Source organism: Oncorhynchus mykiss, chromosome 9 (assembly GCF_013265735.2).
Source record: "Oncorhynchus mykiss isolate Arlee chromosome 9, USDA_OmykA_1.1, whole genome shotgun sequence".
Lineage (NCBI taxonomy): Eukaryota > Metazoa > Chordata > Actinopteri > Salmoniformes > Salmonidae > Oncorhynchus > Oncorhynchus mykiss.
In genome coordinates this window covers 52,749,897-52,770,752 of record NC_048573.1, presented here as the reverse complement: position 1 = coordinate 52,770,752, position 20,856 = coordinate 52,749,897, and the positions used below count along the sequence as shown (strand labels likewise).

Below are 20,856 nucleotides of genomic sequence, written 5' to 3'. Positions count from 1 at the left end.
TTGCGGCTGCTTCGTGCAGAGGTGGGACAAAGTCATTGTATTACAAGTCACAAGTAAGTCTCAAGTCCCAAGTCAAGACAGGCAATTCCGAGTCAAGTCTCAAGTCCAAAACTTTGAGTTTTGAGTCCTAAACAAGTCATAATGTGCTCTTCACCAAATGTAATACCAATTCATATTTTTAACAAGAGTAATAGTTAGTATATTACATTTACGCAAATCATGAATGATTTAAAAAAATCTATATATTTATTACTTTCCAAATAAACTTTATATTTCCATGGAAATACATGGGTAGCCATGAGAAAGGCCTCCCCCCCATTAGTGATCAACTATCGAGGACCGCTATGGGGCGCAATCGGGCGATGTAGGCTTGTACACAATCTCCCAACCTTAACACACACACACACACACACTCTGTGTGGTTACAGTAGGCTAACGTATGTCAATGGTTTTAGGAACAGCAGTAACATCAGGCAGGATTTAGGCTACCAACTGCCTTGCCAGTTGTAGCTCAATCTTGGGTGCAATGATCACGTTCCCACACTAATTGACTGTGTGGAGGCTCATTGATTTAACGTTATGTTAGCCTACATGCTATACTAGTAATGTTATAAATTATATAGCTGTCGGCTATATTTGCCACGACTTACCGTTCTTTGTGCAGCTTCAAACGTCGAACAAAGTTGGAAATTGTTGCGCCTCCGTCTGTAATTTTTTCCCTGCATGTCTTGCAAGCTGCAATCCGTTTTTTATAGAGCGTCGTCTTTATATCCGAAAATAATAATTTTGGGTATCATCTTTCCAAGAGCTCCATCTGAATTCACCCGCTGACGTTCCTCTGCACTGCCACACACATCTTTTTCTCAGCTGGCACAATTTGATTGGCTGCTGTCCGATTCAAACTGTAATCCGTTAAATGAAGAGTTGATGCGATGCACACTTTTTTTAATAGCATCATTTTTTATATTTGGGCTTGGGGAGGGTATCAAGTCAGGTCGAGTCAAAAGGCTCAAGTCCAAGTTAAGTCATGAGTCATTGGTATTAAAGTCAAAGTCGAGTTGCAAGTCATCATATTTGTGACTCGAGTCCAAGTCATGTGACTCGAGTCCACACCTCTGGCTTCGTGTGATGTATTGTTGTCTCTACCTTCTTTCCCTTTGTGCTGTAGTCTGTGCCCAATAATGTTTGTACCATGTTGTGCTGCTGCCATGTTGTGTTGCTACCATGCTGTTTATGTAGTGTTGTGGTGTCTCTTGACGTGATGTGTGTTTTGTCCTACATTTGTATTTATTTTTAATCCCAGCCCCCATCCCCGGAGGAAGCCTTTTGCCTTTTGGTAGGCCGTCATTGTAAATAAGAACTTGTTCTAAACTGACTTAGCTAGTTAAATAAAAGGTTCAATTAAAAAATTAAGCCTGTATATACTTCCTCAAAATAGTCTGAATTAATAAAAAAAATAAAGAAATCGGGCATACATTTCTTCCAAGATCTTAGTCGCACAATTCTACATCTAACTAAGACATTAAGTGCAGTATTTCAAGTAAAAAACGTGCACGTGAAAATGAGTCGTCTATCGTTGAACACTAACACTTCATTGAAGAATCCCTACTGTTAACCAATCTCCGACGAAGGGGCGTAGACTTCAGCTTCAGATTTTTTTTATGTGCACAAACAGCTAAAAAAAAAAAACTTTCTGAAAGCCAAAACTAACAAAAACTGTACAAAATGTCATCATAATATATGCACGAACTGTTCCGAACTTTTTCAGATGAAAAGCGTGCTTATTGACTAAAATGTATTTTTGGCTCCCATTTTCAGTTGTTTTGCATCTCTGTAATTTCTACGTGTTGCCACTAATGCTGCATAAGCAGGACAACGTCTCATTGGTGTATTAGGGGGTGGTGGAGGAGTAGTTGAGTAGAACAAAGTGTCTCTCTGATGGGGGAGGTATGGTAGTAACATGAAGCCAGGGGGGTCACAGAGAGAGGAGGGGGGTGGAGAGAGGGGGATGGTGGGGGTCAAGGTGTGGGGTGTGCGGGTTAAGGTGTGGGGAAATAGTAAAAAGGATTAGCTGACCAATGGAGCAGATGTAAGGGAATTACATCTGTTTTACAATTCCACTTAGGCTTGCATCTGGTTTTTAACAAACACAATACATTCCCTAATCCCTTTCTCTTCACACTCCTCCTCCCTCGGGCTGCTCACAGAACAGGGAGTAGTGCAAATGGGAGAGAGAGGTACAAATAGGAAGAAAGAAGCCATCAAATCACATTTTATTGGTTACATACACGTGATTAGCAGATGTTACTGCGGGTGTGGCGAAATGCTTGTAAACTAACAATGCCATTAAAACAACCATCACACAAACCAACAGAGGTCTAACACTAAATATATGTCCCGTGACCCGTCCTTCAACTACACTGCCCAAACAACAGCCACCACGGTCATCTAGGACACACTTCCTTTGTCTTTCCTTAAAGTCCAGGCTAGATATCCAGGTGGCAGTGGCAGTACATGCTGAATTCCAACAACATGTCTACTTCCTGTTAAGAGAGGCCAAATGAACCAATAAACAAAATTAAATTACTTATAAATCGGTGGAGTGAAAAAGGAGTGACTGCGGGCAACAATGGAAAACAATGGAGAGTGGCTGCGGATTAGGTGGCGTCCGGTTTCCGCTGGAGCCCGTCCTGTCCGGGGGGGGGGGGGGGGGGGGCTGATCTCACACACCAGCAGCACAATACACAAATCTCCACGGCCCCACCACCACCACCACCACGTTGCACAGGAATGCCATACAGAGGAAATATGCACCCAAAACCTGCCCTGGAAATGGAGCTATGTGGCACCTGGGAGTACTTATATGGCTGGATACTGGTAGAATAATGGGACAAATGTCTTTGACTCATACAAATTCAACACTGAGACACCAAATGTTTATTGTTCTTTGTTTTGTTTAAAGGACAATTCCACCACTTTATAACCAGTTATTATGCTGTTGGTATATATGCACTACTGTAAGATTTGATAGACATTTAAGTTATTGTTTTTGTCAGTCATACTGCACGATACCTCATTTTTCTTTACTTCTACATTGTCCTCATCTACAGTATTGTCCAAGTCCCAGAGTCCATTTCACCTCCCAGGATGCAATGCTCCACCCAGTCTGCAGTTATCTTATGGCTAGCAAGCCTAGACAAAGCTTATGTCATAACTTGAGTGCATTTCACATTACTTTTGGGTTGTAATAATATAATGCTTGCATGAATACCTTGCCAAATATATCCAAATGTCATTGTCACCAATCCATTGCATTACACTCAAAAATAAATTATAATTTAGATGCTAACGAATGCTAACTATAAGTTAGTCTGATGGTATGCTAGCACGCTAGTGCTACATCCGAAATAGTGTTTGCAACAATAACAGCAGTTTAATCTTAGCGACGATCTTAACATATAGTCCTGTTAGAACTCAACATTTATTATGAAATCACTACAAAATCCTAGTCTTTCATGATTGAAACCCTTATCTTTGGTGCTAACATTAGCAATGCTAGCTAGCTAAGTAGCTAACCCTGCTGCATCTCAAAAATTAAAAAGTGTTAAACAATAACAGCCTTAACAATTGTCCAAGCCACAACACTGTAGACCTATTGGAACTACTAAAAAGTATAATATAATATACAAAAATATAGGCTATTTGGAAGGGAGCAATGGCTGCCGGAGCTGCAACTTCGGCGGTGAAGGTGGGAGTGGTTTCGAAGAATGGAATCATGGGAGCGTGAGTCTTGAACAGAAAAAAATTGAATAAGCCAACTATAAATATCATTCTATAGGTTATTGAGGATCCATTGAAAATATATATTTTTTACAGATGTTAGAGGAAGACCAGAGCACCATATACAGTGCATTCGGAAAGTATTCACACCCCTCCACTTTTACTTACAGCCTTCTTCTAAAATGGATTAAATAAAACATTTTCCTCAATCTACACACAATACCCCATAACGACAAAGCGAAAACAAGCAAATTTGAGTTTAAAACAAAAACAGCGCTAAATGATGAGGTACTTATCATGTTCAGTTTAATGGGCCGCAAAGGCTTGTGTTGATCGATTGGGACCAAGAACATCACTTACAGTGCCTTCGGAAAGTATTCAGACCCCTGGACTTTTCCCCCACATTTTGTTACTTTACAGTCTTAATCTAACATGGCAAAAATAAAAAATGTAATCAATCTACACAAAATACCCCATAATGACAAAGTGAAAACAGGTTTTTAGAAATGTTTGCAAATGTATAAAAATAAAAAAATAAACAGAAAAAACTTATTTACAGAAGCTTCAGACCCTTTGATATGAGACTCAAAATTGAGATCAGGTGCATCCTGTTTCCATTGATCATCCTTGAGATGTTGCTACAACTTGGGAGTCCACCGGTGGTAAATTCAATTGATTGTACATCATTTGGAAAGGCACAACCCTGCCTATATAAAAAGGTCCCACAGTTGACCCAATGCATATCAGAGCAAAAACCAAGCCATGAGGTCGAAGGAATTGTCCGTAGAGCTCTGAGACAGGACTGTGTTGAGGCACAGATCTGGGGAAGGGTAACAAAACAATTCTGCAGCATTGAAGGTCACCAAGAGCACAGTGGCTGCCATCATTCTTGAATGGAAGAAGTTTGGAACCACCAAGATTTCCTAGAGCTGTCCGCCCGGCCAAACTGAGCAATCGGGAGAGAAGGGCCTTGTTCAGGGAGCTGAACAAGAACCCGATGGTCACTCTGACAGAGCTCCAGAGTTCCTCTGTGGAGTTGGGAGAACCTTCCAGAAGGACAACCATCTCTGCAGCACTCCACCAAGCAGGCCTTTATGGTAGAGTGGCCAGACGGAAGCCACTCCTCAGCAAAAAAGGCACATGACAGCCCGCTTGGAGATTGCCAAAAGGCATCTAAAGAACTCTCAGACCATGAGAAACAAGATTCTCTGGTCTGATGAAACCAAGATTGAACTCTTTGGCCTGAATGCCAAGCGTCACGTCTGGAGGAAACCTGGCACCATCCCTACAGTGAAGCACGGTGGTAGAAGCATCGAGCTAAAGGGATGTTTTTCAGCGGCAGGGACTGAGAGACTAGTCAGGATCGAGGGAAATATGAACGGAGCAAAGTAAACAGAGGTCCTTGATGAAAACCTTCTCCAGAGCACTCAAAACCTCATACAGGGGCAAAAATTCACCTTCCAACAAGACAACAACCTTAAGCACACAGCCAAGACAACACAGGAGGGGCTTCGGGACAAGTCTCAATGTCCTTGAGTTGCCCAGCCAGAGCCCGGACTTGAACCCGATCGAACATCTCTGGAGAGACCTGAAAATAGCTGTGCAGCGACGCTCCCCATCCAACCTGACAGAGCTTGAGAGGATCTGCAGAGAAGAATGGAAGAAATTCCCCAAATACAGGTGTGCCAAGCTTGTAGCGTCATACCCAAGAAGACTTGAGGCTGTAATCAATGCCAAAGGTGCTTTAACAAAGTACTGAGTAAAGGATCTGAATACTTATGTACATTTTATCTGTTTATTTTTTATACATTTGCAAATAAAAAACAAACAAAAAAACAGTTTTTGATTTGTCATTATGGGGTGTTGTGGGTAGATTAAAGAGAGAAAAAAATATTTAATCCATTTTAGAATAGGGCTGTAACATAAGAAAATAAAAGTCAAGCGGTCTGAATACTTTCCGAATGCACTGTAGCAGTCTGCAATCTGCAGTTGCTACATCCATTTTTGGACTTGTAAATTAATGATATGTCCCCATTGTAGACTATAAGCTTATAAATGCCTCATGAGCAAAGTTGACATGTTGCCGATGACATGAATGTCGATTAAGGAAGCCCCCCCCCCCGCACATCTCTGATTCAGGTGGGTTGGGTTAAACACATTTCAGTTGAATGCATTCAGTTGTTGTAACTGGCTAGGTATTCTCCTTTCCAGCTGTCGTACCCCATCAGGACCCGAAATATGAGCTTGTTTTACACCAATGTTTGTAAACAACGTACATTTAAAACACTATACATGGTTGGTTAAAACTATAAATTATAAACTATAAAACATCCATAGCTCAGTCTATGAATTTGAGATTAGTTACATCTTTCAAGCCCCATCCCTCCGCTTTTACCGAAACAGGGGTTGGGTCTATGCTGTTAGTTTTACCTGCTGATTACCCCTTTAACTGTACCGCTGGATCCTAAAATCAATAGGATTTGACATGTGACATTGTAACCACACCTTATAGGCCTATTGAATTAATGTAAAAGCAAAGGCTAAACTTGCGCCATCAATTCAAACGCACTAATTCAACAGCATCAGTGAAACATATTTATAATTCACAATTTAGATAAATATTGGCCACTATGCCGTGAATTTTTTTAGGAATATTGACGGGTCCTACATTTATTCCAAATGGAGCTTCACCATGATAGCGCATGACACTGATGAGGCAATTTACTCAGAGTTCCTCCATTATCTAGCCCACGCTCTGAACCTCAGTTTGAGAGGTCGATATCAACTTGGCACAAGATCACAGAAACACATTCAATGTAATCACAGTCAATCTCCTGAAACCTCCCCATTTTCAAAGGTTAAGAAAGAAAGACTGATATGAACATCTGCTGAAAGTCCAAAAATAGCCCTTAATGAGGATTTATTTGACTATCAACACAATGCAATCATAGGCCAAGTAAATCCACAGTATCCATAATGATGACTCCTCTTAAGCTATGGATTCCATGGAGCGGAAAATAGTATATGTAACACTGTAGGCCTATGCACCCCATCTGATAAAGAACAAAACGTCACAAACCAGTCCCAGAGACGTTTCTTTCTGATTACAATAAACAAGTTGGTTCCAGCACCAGACTGCACGGCTGATATGTTGCACCAAAATAACAATTGTTCCGCTCTTCATAATGACTCTCTAGGGAGTAAACTGGGGTGAATCCTCTCTTTTTGTCAAGTATTCACTATCACCTGTGTCATATCAATGCTGTGATCCCAGTAGACATATTCAGAACATTAAAAAGTTTTTACATTTCAGTTTACATTTTATCTGGACAAAATGTGGACGTTTCTTGTCCAATATGTGAAGAATGGCAACTGTTTTTGCTGCATGTACAGCACAGGAGGTTGGTGGCACCTTAATTGGGGAGAATGGGCTTGTGTTAATGACTGGAGCGGAATAGTATGAAATACATGGTTTCCAGATGTTTGATGCCATTACATTTGCTCTATTCCGGCCATTATTATGAGCCGATATGAGACGGTGCCAACAGATATGGCAGCTCTGCTTCTAGCTCCTAAGCAGCAGTATTTCATTTTTCTGTGTGATATTTCTTACATTATTAGACCAGAAAGATTTTTGTGTTATTACATACAACTGGAAATTACTTTTGGATATCCCCAGCATTACTACCAAGACTATAACTTTCATTAAGTGCTTTGAGAGGCTAGTTAAGGATCATATCACCTCTACCTTCCTTGATACCTTAGATCCACAGACGATGCAATCGCCATCACACTGCCCTATTCCATTTGGACAAGAGGAATACGTAAACTAAGCAAAAAAAGAAACAGCCCTTTTCAGGACCCTGTCTTTCAAAGATAATTTGTAAAAATCCAAATAACGTCATAGATCTTCATTATAAAGGGATTAAACACTGTTTCCCATGCTTATTCAATAACCCATAAACAATTAAAGAACATGCACCTGTGGAACAGTTGTTAAGACACTAACAGCTTACAGACGGTAGGCAATTAAGGTCACACTTATGAAAACTTAGGACACCAAAGAGGCCTTTCTACTGACTCTGAAAAACACCAAAAGAAAGATGCCCAGGGTCCGTGCTCATCTGCGTGAACGTGCCTTAGGCATGCTGCAAGGAGCCATGAGGACTGCAGATGTGGCCAGGGCAATAAATTGCAATGTCCGTACTGTGAGACACCTAAGACAGCGCTACAGGGAGACAGGACGGACAGCTGATGGTCCTCGCAGTGGCAGACCACGTGTAACAACACCTGCACAGGATCGGTACATCCGAACATCACACCTGCGGTACAGGATGGCAACAACAACTGCCCAAATTACACCAGGAACGCACAATCCCTCCATCAGTGCTCAGACTGTCCGCTATAGGCTGAGAGAGGCTGGACTGAGGGCTTGTAGGCTTGTTGTAATGGTCCACCCACACAGTGTGGTGAAGGAGCAACAGCACCTCTTCAACTAAATTTGGCTAAGACCAACAAACTATTACAGATGCACAATTGAGAGCATAATGTCGGGCTGTATCACTGCCTGGTAAGGCAAACTGCACCGCCCGCAACCGCAGGTCTCTCCTATGCGGTCTGCTCAACGAATCACCGGGGGCAAACTACCTGCCCTCCAGGACGCCGACAGCACCCGATGTCACAGGTAGGTCAAAAAGATCATCAAGGACATCAACTACCCAAGCCACGGCCTGTTCACGCCAACTATCATCCAGAAGGCGAGGTCAGTACAGGTGCATCAAAGCTGGGACCGAGAGATGGAAAAACAGCTTACGGCCATCAGACTGTTAAATAGCCATCACTAGCCGGCTTCCACAACCCTGCTGCCCTATATACATAGACTTGGAATCACTGGCCACTTTAATATTGTTTAAATAATGTTTTCACATCTTATATGTATATACTGTATTTTAGTCAAAGCCACTACAACATTGCTCAATCTAATATTTATATATTTCTTAATTCTGTTCTTTTACATGTGTGTATTGTTGTGAATCGTTTTTCAATACTACTGCACTGTTGGAGCTAGGAACACAAGCATTTCGCTACATCTGCAATAACATCTGCTAAATGTGTATGTGACCAATAAAAATGTGATTTGATTCTGACCTCAGCAGCCTCCTGTGATGTACAGTATGTGTATCCCTACCAAACTACGGTACACAGATCAGGGATACTTTTCAAATGTAGCGTCTGTTTATTATTTTTGGAGACAGTTGTCAAATAAGCAAAACATACTTGTTTTATTTACTGGCATACACAGAACAGCACAAAGTCTAAATAGTCACATCTGGGTCGTGTGAAACGGGATGTTGCGATTCAATTGGTGTCACATTCAGTAGATGCACCCAGACCAACCATAATAATATATTCATCATCCAGAGAGCAATAGAAAAATGTTGTCTTGTAGCTGGTTCCATGAGGGAATAGTCAGTAATAATGTTACTTTTGATCATAAAACTTACAGGAGAGTTGGAAAATGGAATTAGAAGGGGGGGGGGGGGTCTGGGAGCAATAAAAGAGATTACGAGAGAGAAAAAATTAAATAGAACGAGCAAAAGAAATGAGGATAGGAAGACAAAGACGCAGGCAGAACCAGTAGTTACTGCACATAAAGCACACACACCCAAGTCAATTACTACCCATAAAGTCATTCACCACACGGCAGGCACAGTCATGCAGCTTCAACTTAGTCACCGACATCAGTTTAGGGGAGAGGAAAACTAGGCCTAGATTACTGGAAAAGGGAAATCCTCCGTTGGGAGAAAATAACCCTAACAGAACTAATTTACTGGTTCCCTCAGGATTTTTCCCACAGAAAAAAAAAGAGCTCAACAACATTCAGACTGTGTGTAAACAAGAGCATTTAGATACTGAGTGTGCGTCTCAAATGTGCGTCTCAAATGGCTCTGGTCAAAAGTAGTGCAGTTCATAGGGAATAGGATGCCATTTGGAATGCAGGTCAAGTTGGCCTTAAGACATATTTGCCCAGCTCTGGGATGAGTGTACATATGGCTTTAATGTGGGTGACAGGGTGTGGGCACGGTCAGCTCGACACAATCCAAGGAGCAGCCAGGTCAAATGTGTGTCTTTGTGTGGTAACACAAAGTTTGTGTTCCTTTCTGCCAGCAAAGATTATGTGTAAAGAAAGGCATTCTTAGAGGGTAGGAAGCATGAATTTTTACTCAACACAGTGTGGTCAAAGACTTAGTTGTAGTCACGATCTGGTAACCTATAACTATACTGAACAAAAATATAAACGTAACACGTAAAGTGTTGGTCTCATGTTTCATGAGCTGAAATTAAAAGATCCCAGAAATATTCCATATCCAAAAAAAGCTTATTTCTTAATTTTGTGCACAAATGTATTTACATCCCTGTTAGTGAGCATTTCTCCTTTCCCAAGATAATCCATCCACCTGACAGGTGTGGCATATCAGGGTGCACCTTGTGCTGGGGACAATAAAAGGCAACTCGAAAATGTGCCGTTTTGTCACACAACACAATGCCACAGATTTCTCAAGTTGAGGGAGTTTGCACTTGGCATGCTGACTGCAGGAATGTCCATCAGAGCTGTTGCCAGATACAGTGGGGCAAAAAAGTATTTAGTCAGCCACCAATTGTGCAAGTTCTCCCACTTAAAAAGATGAGAGATGCCTGTAATTTTCATCATAGGTACACTTCAACTATGACAGACAAAATGAATTGAAAAAATCCAGAAAATCACATTGTAGGATTTTTAATGAATTTATTTGCAAATGATGGTGGAAAACAAGTATTAGGTCACCTACAAACAAGCAAGATTTCTGGCTCTCACAGACCTGTAACTTCTTTAAGAGGCTCCTCTGTCCTCCACTCATTACCTGTATTAATGGCACCTGTTTGAACTTGTTATCAGTATAAAAGACACCTGTCCACAACCTCAAACAGTCACACTCCAAACTCCACTATGGCCAAGACCAAAGAGCTGTCAAAGGACACCAGAAACAAAATTGTACCTGCACCAGGCTGGGAAGACTGAATCTGCAATAGGTAAGCAGATTGGTTTGAAGAAATCAACTGTGGGAGCAATTATTAGGAAATGGAAGACATACAAAACCACTGATAGATAATCTCCCTCGATCTGGGGCTCCACGCAAGATCTCACCCCGTGGGGTCAAAATGATCACAAGAACAGTGAGCAAAAATCCCAGAACCACACGGGGGGACCTAGTGAATGACCTGCAGAGAGCTGGGACCAAAGTAACAAAGCCTACCATAGGTAACACACTACGCCGCCAGGGACTCAAATCCTGCAGTGCCAGACATGCCCCCCTAATTACGCCAGTACATGTCCAGGCCCATCTGAAGTTTGCTAGAGAGCATTTGGATGATCCAGAAGAAGATAGGGAGAATGTCATATGGGCAGATGAAACCAAAATATAACTTTTTGGTAGAAACTCAACTCGTCGTGTTTAGAGGACAAAGAATGCTGAGTTGCATCCAAAGAACACCATACCTACTGTGAAGCATGGGGGTGGAAACATCATGCTTTGGGGCTGTTTTTCTGCAAAGGGACCAGGACGACAGATCTGTGTAAAGGAAAGAATGAATGGGGCAATGTATCGTGAGATTTTGAGTGAAAACCTCCTTCCATCAGCAAGGGCATTGAAGATGAAACGTGGCTGGGTCTTTCAGCATGACAATGATCCCAAACACACCGCCCGGGCAACGAAGGAGTGGCTTCGTAAAAAGCATTTCAAGGTCCTGGAGTGGCCTAGCCAGTCTCCAGATCTCAACCCCATAGAAAATCTTTGGAGGGAGTTGAAAGTCCGTGTTGCCCAGCAACAGCCCCAAAACATCACTGCTCTAGAGGAGATCTGCATGGAGGAATGGGCCAAAATACCAGCAACAGTGTGTGAAAACCTTGAAGACTTACAGAAAACGTTTGACCTCTGTCATTGCCAACAAAGGGTATATAACAAAGTATTCAGATAAACTTTTGTTATTGATCAAATACTTATTTTCCACCATAATTTGCAAATAAATTCATTAAAAATCCTACAATGTGATTTTCTGGATATTTTTTTCTCATTGTCTGTCATAGTTGAAGTGTACCTATGATGACAATTACAGGCCTCTCATCTTTTTAAGTGGGAGAACTTTCACAATTGGTGGCTGACTAAATACTTTTTTGCCCCACTGTAAATTAACATTCAATTATCTACTATAAGCCACTGTCATTTTAAAGAATTTGGCAGTATGTCCAACTGGCCTCACAACCACTGACCAGGTTTAACCACGCCAGACCAGGACCTCCACATCTGGCTTCTTCACCTGCGGGATCATCTGAGACCCACCACCCGTCTGGGATTGCACAACCGAAGAATTTCTGCAAAAACTGTCAGAAACCATCTCAGGGAAACTCATCTGCGTGCTCGTCATCCTGACCAGGGTGTTGACCTGACTGCAGTTTATCATCGTAACCGACTTCAGTGGGAAAATGCTCACCTTCAATGGCCACTGGTATGCCAGACAAGTGTGCTCTTCACAGATGAATCCCAGTTTTAACTGTACCGGGCAGATGGCTTTGTGTGGGAAAGCGGTTTGCTGATGTCAACGTGAACAGAGTGCCCCATGGTGGCGGTGGGTTATGGTATAGGCAGCCATAAGCTATGGACAACAAACACAATTACATTTTATCGAAGGCCATTTGATTGCACAGATACCGTGAAGTGATCCAGAGGCCCATTGTTGTGCCATACATCCGCCACCATCACCTTATGTTTCAGTACGATAATGCACAGCCCCATGTCGCAAAGACCTGTACACAATTCCTCGAAGCTGAAAAAGTCCCAGTTCTTCCATAGCCTCCATACTCAGCAGACATGTCACCCACTGAGCATGTTTGGGATGCTCGGGATCGACGTGTACGACAGCGTGTTCTAGTTCCTGCCAATACCAAACAACTTCACAAATCCATTGAAGAGGAGTGGGACAACATTCAACAGGGCACAATCAACAGCCTGATCAACTCTATGCGAAGAAGATGTGTCAGGCTGCATGACTCAAATGATGGCCACACCAGATAGACTGTTTTTATTTAAAGGTATTCCCAGTCATGTGAAATCCATATATCAGGGCCTAATTAATTAATTTCAATTGACAAATGTCCTTATATGAATTGTAACTCAGTAAAATCTTTGAAAATGTTGCATGTTGCGTTTATATTTTTGTTCAGTGTACAAACAGTGGTTTGAGAATTTTACATATTTCTTAACTTATTTCCGGATAGCTTCAGAACTACCCACAATGCACTATTTCTCAACATCATTTGGAGAACCGGTGCTACCTAGCTAGTTCCAGCTTGCTAACGTTAGCTACTCGCTATGCTAGCATGTAATTACATTCCAAACCAAGTGTTGGTGCTGGTGAAAATCTACAAAGAAACCATATAACTTCATGCGAAAGATCTCTTCTCCTGTGCGTTTAGTAGTGGTAGTCAAGCGAGCATTGTAGTAGTTTTCCGTCATTCGTAGCTAGTGCAGTAATACCCACATATTGCCATAATATCCACAAGGACGGAGTTACGACTCAGAAATTAGAAGCTAGCTTTGAAGCGGGAACGGTTTATTCGGTTTTGGAATGAGACTGACTGAAACCAGGTGCTGTGCCGATTGTGAGGCCTGCAACCTCTATTTCCTACCGACCTACTGGTACATCGCGAGAGTCTGCAGTGATGGAGATAAACCGGTTAAATTCAATGTGGATTAGCTGACTCTCCCTCGGCTGGTGAAATGGCCTCTCCCTCTGAAGGCCTCTCATTGGCTCTTTAACTTAGGTAGCTAATTTAGCGTCAATTGGTAAGTCTCTGCTATCTCTACTTTATATCTGATGCCAATTTTTGTTTTTGTGTTCTGTGGGTTCCAGCCTGTGCTAGACTAGTTGTTGTCTGGCTTACTACTCAGCTATGTTGAATGTGGTGGTTGGCTAGCTAGCAGGCTAAAATAAACTTTAGCAGGATGGCTTTCTTGCTAGCTAAGATAACGGCATATACTGGTAACATTATTTGATAATTGGTTAGATGGGGTTATGCATTTAGGAAACTTTGGTTTACTTTAATATAGCTGTAAGCTAGGTGTCGATAGCAACTGGCTGACTCACACAGTGCTAACATAAGTTAGCAGGCTGGTAGGCCTAACGTAAGTAGGCTAGTTGGCTAGCAACCTTGCAAGCTGATATGTAACAATACATTCATAAAGTAGTAGCTTGCAAATAGGCAGAAAATTTGAGTGCAAACGATTTGTTTAATTAGAAATTATTTCTGTTGGAGTTTATATTATAGGGAATAGTCTGGCTTGCCAGGTTATCCATATTACGTCACACCACGCAAATGTTTTTCCAGCATAACTTCAGCATTCTGATCAGTTTTATGTAATAACTCGAAAAATAGAAAAGTGAAGTGTAACTTTGCATTGGGACTTTTGATGCGCATTCTAATGCTAATCCATATGTTACAAGTGATTACATTTATGCTACCTACCCTTTAAGGAAGAAAACTGTCAATGTCAACAGTGAGTCAACTGGAGCACACTGCATGGGGTGGAAGAGGGTGTGTGTGTGTGTACACACACATGTCTTTGCGTGTGCATTTGATGTACTGCATGCACAGTTTTATCTGTGTACGTTTCCACAACTAATGCCAAGCTCATTCACCTTACATGGTAGCTTTCTGTATTCAACCTGTATTCAGCCTCAATAATTTTTTTCTGTAAGGTGGGAGCAGGAGTGCGTCCCAAATTGCATCCTATTCCCTATGTATAGGGCTGTGGTCAAAAGTAGTGCACTATATAGGGAATAGGGTTCTATTTGGGACACAGCCCAGGAGTTTTCCATAGGGAATTCCTCAGACCTGCAGTAATCTGGGAGTAACTGGAAGAGGAATGCAGTGGAGAATGGGAAGGGGAGGGTGAGAGGAGCCAGTGCCTACAGCTCAACACTGCACCTCATTGTTCTCCTACCTTTACATTCCATTCCTCACTTCTTTTTTAATTTTTTTATCACACACACACACACACACACACACACACACACACACACACACACACACACACACACACACACACACACACACACACACACACACACACACACACACACACACACACACACACACACACACACACACAATTGAGGGGAAACAGATTGTGTGTGTGTGTCTCCCAAAATCAGTGGTGTAGCAACATGCTTAATGTTCCGGTGATGGGAGTTTTGTGGTGCCACATCGCGGAACAGCTCCTAACAGGCCTGAGCATGCCAACATGCTCACTCTCTCTCTCTCACCCTGCTGCAGTCACACACAAAAACACTCACATGGTGAAACCTAGTCTCTTACAGCAGATATGAGAGAGAGAGGGAGAGAAGGAATGCCCAATGACTTAAGGAATGACAATTTCTCTGATGCATGTAACGAAGAAAGCCAGAGAACTGAAATTGAATTGAAATTGAATTGATAACCAGACAGGCTTTTTCTCTTCCACCTCTCTACCCTCCTCTTACCTTGCAGAAGTCAATACACCACCAGTACAGTTTCAGAGTGACTTCTGCCTCTCCAGTCTTTGAGCAACATCTGTCATTTCGGCAGGACTGAGGAGATGTAGACTAGAGGGCCTCTGATGAGGACTCGAATGCAACATGGTGGCAACATGACTACAAAGCCCAGGTAAGACTACGTATGAGTATTTAAGATAAGAGAATGAATGAATGACAATAAATTAGCAGGATACTAGCTTACAAGGGCCAAAGGTCCTGATAAAAATGGCTACTAACAAGAGTGGGTGACCTCAAACACTTTTCAGTTATGGAATGATGCCGAGAATCAGATTTTCCACTTTAAAATGCATGTCAAACAAAAACAAATGATTGCAAAGTTAAACAAACCAGCCAAATATGCACAATGATGACATTGAACAATTTCCACTAAAAATGTAACATAAATGCATTTACATCAAGAACAGTGCAGATGCAAAGTTTGGGAACAGAATGACTGTTTGTGCTGTTTGTTCCGTCATTCTGTTACCAAACTTTGCATTTGCGCTGTTCTTTAAGTAAATGTGTTTTGTAAAATTCTGTGGAAATTGTAAAAAAATTGTTCAAGTGAAAAATCGGAGTCTCAGCATCATTATGTTACTGTGGAATTGCCTTTTAAATATTAGCATTTTTTATAGCCAACACAAATTAAAAAACATAACTCACACTCACAAGCCCCCACACACATACACAGCATTAGAATCCATGATGCGAGAGAGGGAAGACTCTCAGACCACCAGCCAACAAAGGAACATAAACCTTACCTCGGCATGTGCCGTTGACGGCCTCGTAGCCGGGCCTGCATTGGCACTGTCCGACGGGCACCACCCACTCTCCATCCACCGTGCAGTAGATGCGGGGCGTCTCCTCGCTCACAGCATTCTCTACGCAGCCCCCCGCCACCTCCCTCAGGGCCTGGTTCTCCCCCCCCCCTGCCACTGTTTCGGGGAAGGCTGCCAGGCTTTTGACAGTGGCCGGGCAGGTCTTGTAGTAGACCCTGACAGAGAGCAGCGCCACACAGGCCCCGATGTCTTGGAAGGCAAGGTAGAACCCTTTCCTGCTGAGGCTCTCCACCACCCGCGTCTCTGTGTTGATGTGCAGCTCATTGCGGCTGGTGATCTCGTCGGGTGCGATGGTTGCCACCTTCTTGAACTGGCCCTTGCGGAAGTTGGTGCCGATATCAGCGTCCGACTCAGAGGAGAACAGGTTGAAGGTCTCCTTGCAGGTAAGCGATGAGCCGTCGAACGAGTTGCAGTCACGCACGATGAACTGCAGCTCCACGAAGACTCTAGAGGCTGACGGGCGGCGCTGGATGAAGGTGGTGCGCAGCCAGTTGTCCTGCTCACGCTCGCCCACGTTACACACCGAGTAGGTATAGAACTGTGAGCCGTTGAGAGTCCTCTGGACCACCTCCCACTGAAACAACCACACAGACAGACTATCAGGGATTCAGTCAAACACTTACTCTGGGGGATACATTTTGAGCAAAGTTCAAATGTTCAATGCTTATTGGGGGTTCCCTACTGCCCATGTTGACATCTTAAATTCTAATGGGGGTGCCTTGATTTGTTATAGGAGTGACTAGCACCCCTGTAATTTTAATCCTGGAGGCAAAGGGAAAGTGAGTGAGGGAGACCCCAAAGGAACATATCAAGACATAAGTGGCGAGAAAAGTCCAGAGGTCTTAGCGAAGGAATGAAGCCCACTGATTTTTACAATACTATTGAAATACCCCTGAGGCCTGTCAACAATGAGGCTTCTTATGCAAGATGTTGATCCATGTATCCAACTCTTGCTGCCACAGCAGTTAGACATTTTAGTGAGAAGTCTTCCAACTAGGGCTGTGGCGGTTACGAAATTTCATCAGCCGGGGATTGTCAAGCAAATACCTGTCGGTCTCACGGTAATTGACCGTTAATTAGCAAACACATTTAGCATCTCCTGGCTTCCACACAAAAAAGTTGAATAAATCCATGTAATCTAGCCTACACCTTCACAATAAATCCATTATTTGCATGATTAAGCATGATATGAAGAAATGTAGTTCATTTCAGAAGAAAAGAATAGCATACTCCGAGTTGTCCTTATGTTAGGTCCTGATGTGGTTATGCCAAATGGCTGTGGGCTAGACTAGTTCATTTAGCAGACAAGATTTGTTTATAATTCCGTGGCATTATTTTATAGTATGAAGGATACAATTGAACAAACCTGTATAAAAAAAATTATATTTTCTCCAAGCGATTTGAGGGAGTGTGCACATGCGGCTATTCTGTGTTGAGCGGTTAACAAAGAAATAGGTACTCCTATATGCTTAATTTAGAGAAGCCTAATTACCATGACTAAATGGTCATGTGGAATTTGACTGCCTTCATGACTCGTGACCGCCCGGTGTGGCGGTAATACGGTCACCGCAACAGCCCTACTTCTAACATGCTTCAGCGTAATAGTGGATGCTCAAATACATTTGGCCCCACGGGTGGCTGAGCCTGTGGTTTGTTCTCTGCATGTTACCACTATGCTATTTATTAAAAGAATGTGCTTTGTTGGCTGACTGTGTGGCATCACATATAAACGGAGGCATGCAACACGAGAGCAAGCAGCTCCATAAAACTATTGCAAAATGTTTTAATGGGTGATTCAAACGTGGTAGAAATATTTTGAATTATAATACATGATATCATAATTATCTTGACACGTGTCAATTTGGTCTACAATTAAGTGCTATAAAAACATAAAATATTGTAAAATAACAACTATTCAGGCTTTCAATTAACTTTATCTTCCTGGTCTATACAGTTGTTGAACTTCAGCAAGATTGTGCCAGGTGAAGTTCAACATAACTGTTAGTACACAATTGAAGACACTATTTTGAGGAATTTTAAGATAGGATTATGTATGTTCAGCATGCCCAAATTTGCCTTTGAGTCATCAACCCATCAAATAGACCAACTTGTAATTATTTGCATGCAACTGAATGACCACTCAAATGTTAATGACACAAAATTGGGCCCAAGCACGCATGACACAAAAGCAAACGATAAGAAAAAAACCAACAATCTGTTTTACTGTGATGAAAGACAACCCATTTTCTACTTATGGGAAACGACAGATAACTTAACTCGCTACATCAAATTTTCCCCAAAAGGTACCATATGCTCCAAACTTAAGTTAATTGCACCCTTACATACAATTCTGAAGCGAGGGACTTAAAACCACAAGTATTCTCTACCACGCTTGCTATAACTGCCATTCTCTCCTGTCTGTCTCTCCCTTGGAGAGTCCAGACATGATACGCACTAAAACCCAACCCCCATTAGAATAATACGACCCTTTCACATATTTAACTTGACATTACAATGACTAACATTTGTACTTGAGCACCAAGTTGTAAAGGCAGATACTGGCAAATAAGAGTTGTGAAAGTAGTGTGAAGGTGAGACATTCAGACATGGCATATTATGTGCTACTCCAGCCATACTTCCCCAAAGAGAAGAGTACAGGAACAGGGCATAGGAAAGAGTGGATGGATACTTACCCCTTGCGTGTCTCCTTGTTCATATGGCCCGGTCAGCCAGCCTAGCTCACTCCCTGATGCCCTCATATCCAACAGCACCTCTGCACAAGGGTAAAAGTCAAAATTAAGTCTAATTCAACAACTTTACTTAGTGAAGCGGAGCAATGCGCACATATTAGTAGGCTATAAGCGCAAATGTTCCATTAGCAGAAAACACCATTATCAAAAGTGACCGCAAATGCAATTATGCATGTAATACTATTATTATAAAAGGGTGCATTTTTATGGTATCTTCCCCAAACTTGAAACTCGTGCGCTGCTAATATATGCCAGTTAGGCTCTACACCCCATGTAAAGCAGATTAATGTGCTTCATTTTAAGATGGTATTTGGCCACTTTAGTTGTGATACAAAGCTTATTAAAACATATGGGCTAGGCTACATGAGGTGTGCGACTATGATTCGAAAAAGTCGCTAAGGACATTGTTTCTTATGCTGGACATCATACACAAGTGATAATATATAATTCACAAGGGATAAACTAATATTGTCACCCATCAGACTATTCTTGATGTAATCTTGTCTTAATGTGATTGCTGTAACAGAGAGAGCTGGGACAAGTACACTTTGAAGTTTATTTGCTTCTTGGTATTATAATTGCCACTCTAATATTTACTCCAGTTAACTTTGTATTCCCTTACACTTCCTAAATTGAGACTTAAACATAGGCCTATCTCAGTGACTTAAAAATAAAAAGGAAGCTTAGGGTGTAATCATTCTTGATGGAATAGATGATAAAGTTAGTATATTCTATCATTCAGCGTGCACTAAGTAGTAACAGACATGAATGTTCAGCCCAGCCATGCAGATAATTATCCATGTATCCCATATGTAGTTGTTAGGCTACCTTGCACTGACAAGTGTGAAATCGTTTTTTAATTCCTTTTGAAAAAATATCGAAAGAAATCTCCACTTAATATTTTTTTTTAGAAAAAGTATCTGATCATTTTATATTCAGTGTAGGACAACTATGGCAAAGTAGCATTGTATTTTTTGTCTAAGAGTCTGTGCTATATTTAATATGTTCATACAATGTCATACTGCAACCTTGTTGATCTAGAGGCAATCTGGAAATTCTAAATTCCAAACTCATGTTGATAAAGTGATCAGGGATAGACAGCTGATAATCGAATGTATTTTTTTTTTTTTTACTTTGTGGTCAAAATGCAACAACAAAAAACAAACATTTCTACAAGTTGCGTTATTGTATCAGTGTGTTCTTGCGCTGCGCTTTATTTGTTCAACTTCCTCGTGGTCCCACAACCTGGACATAGGAGGATAGACTTGTTGCAAGAGGAGAAATTATATTTGTAAAAGTAGTACTTCGCTTACCTTCTTTAGTTTGCAGTGTAATAAATATAAAGCTAATTAATACATAGGAAAACAACAAGAGCTTAATTCCACGGGGATCCATTTGGGAAAGTGTTCTTCTTATTTCTAGGCTAGGTTGGGATACTTCAACACTCACATTAGTTGCTCAACTGAACGCTGAGCTCGCGGAAGCGTCATTCACAAATGAGGAGGTCATCAACCCCCGCCTGTTGGAATGTCATCAATTCCTTATAGGGAGGGGGTGTGGCAAACAGGGAAGTGGCATTGGCATTACGCTTTGATGGCCTCAAGAATTTGCCTGAGCCACAAGCAAAGCAGATATATAAAAACATGTGGCCTATTTCCTTTTTTATGTTTCTTTCTCTGTGTACAAAATAAGAAGAATACTGCGTGAAACTCATGACAAAAGTAAACAAACAAGATTGTTTTCCTATTCAATTACTCCACAAAGTTGATCAATATTAGTGAAGTAGAACAGAATCTGTATTCTCAGGGGGAGAGATAGAGAGGTTGGAGTATGGATTATGGGGTGTGGGAGGGTGTGCTGGTATGTATGAATATAGA

The 20,856-nt window shown here is 41.7% G+C and overlaps 1 protein-coding gene across 1 annotated transcript in view; it reads right to left on the bottom strand.

The window, feature by feature from the left end:
- Positions 1-20,540, bottom strand: part of LOC110532370 (ephrin type-A receptor 2) — a 36,944-nt gene extending 16,404 nt beyond the window's left edge. The window contains exons 1-3 of the mRNA XM_036988309.1: positions 20,293-20,540; positions 18,923-19,002; positions 16,152-16,803 (exon numbers count right to left, since the gene is read on the bottom strand). Of these exons, the coding sequence (XP_036844204.1) occupies positions 16,152-16,803; positions 18,923-19,002; positions 20,293-20,374 (814 nt within the window). The 5' untranslated portion in view covers positions 20,375-20,540. The remainder of the gene's footprint in view (positions 1-16,151; positions 16,804-18,922; positions 19,003-20,292) is intronic.
- Between the last annotated feature and the right edge of the window lie 316 nt (positions 20,541-20,856).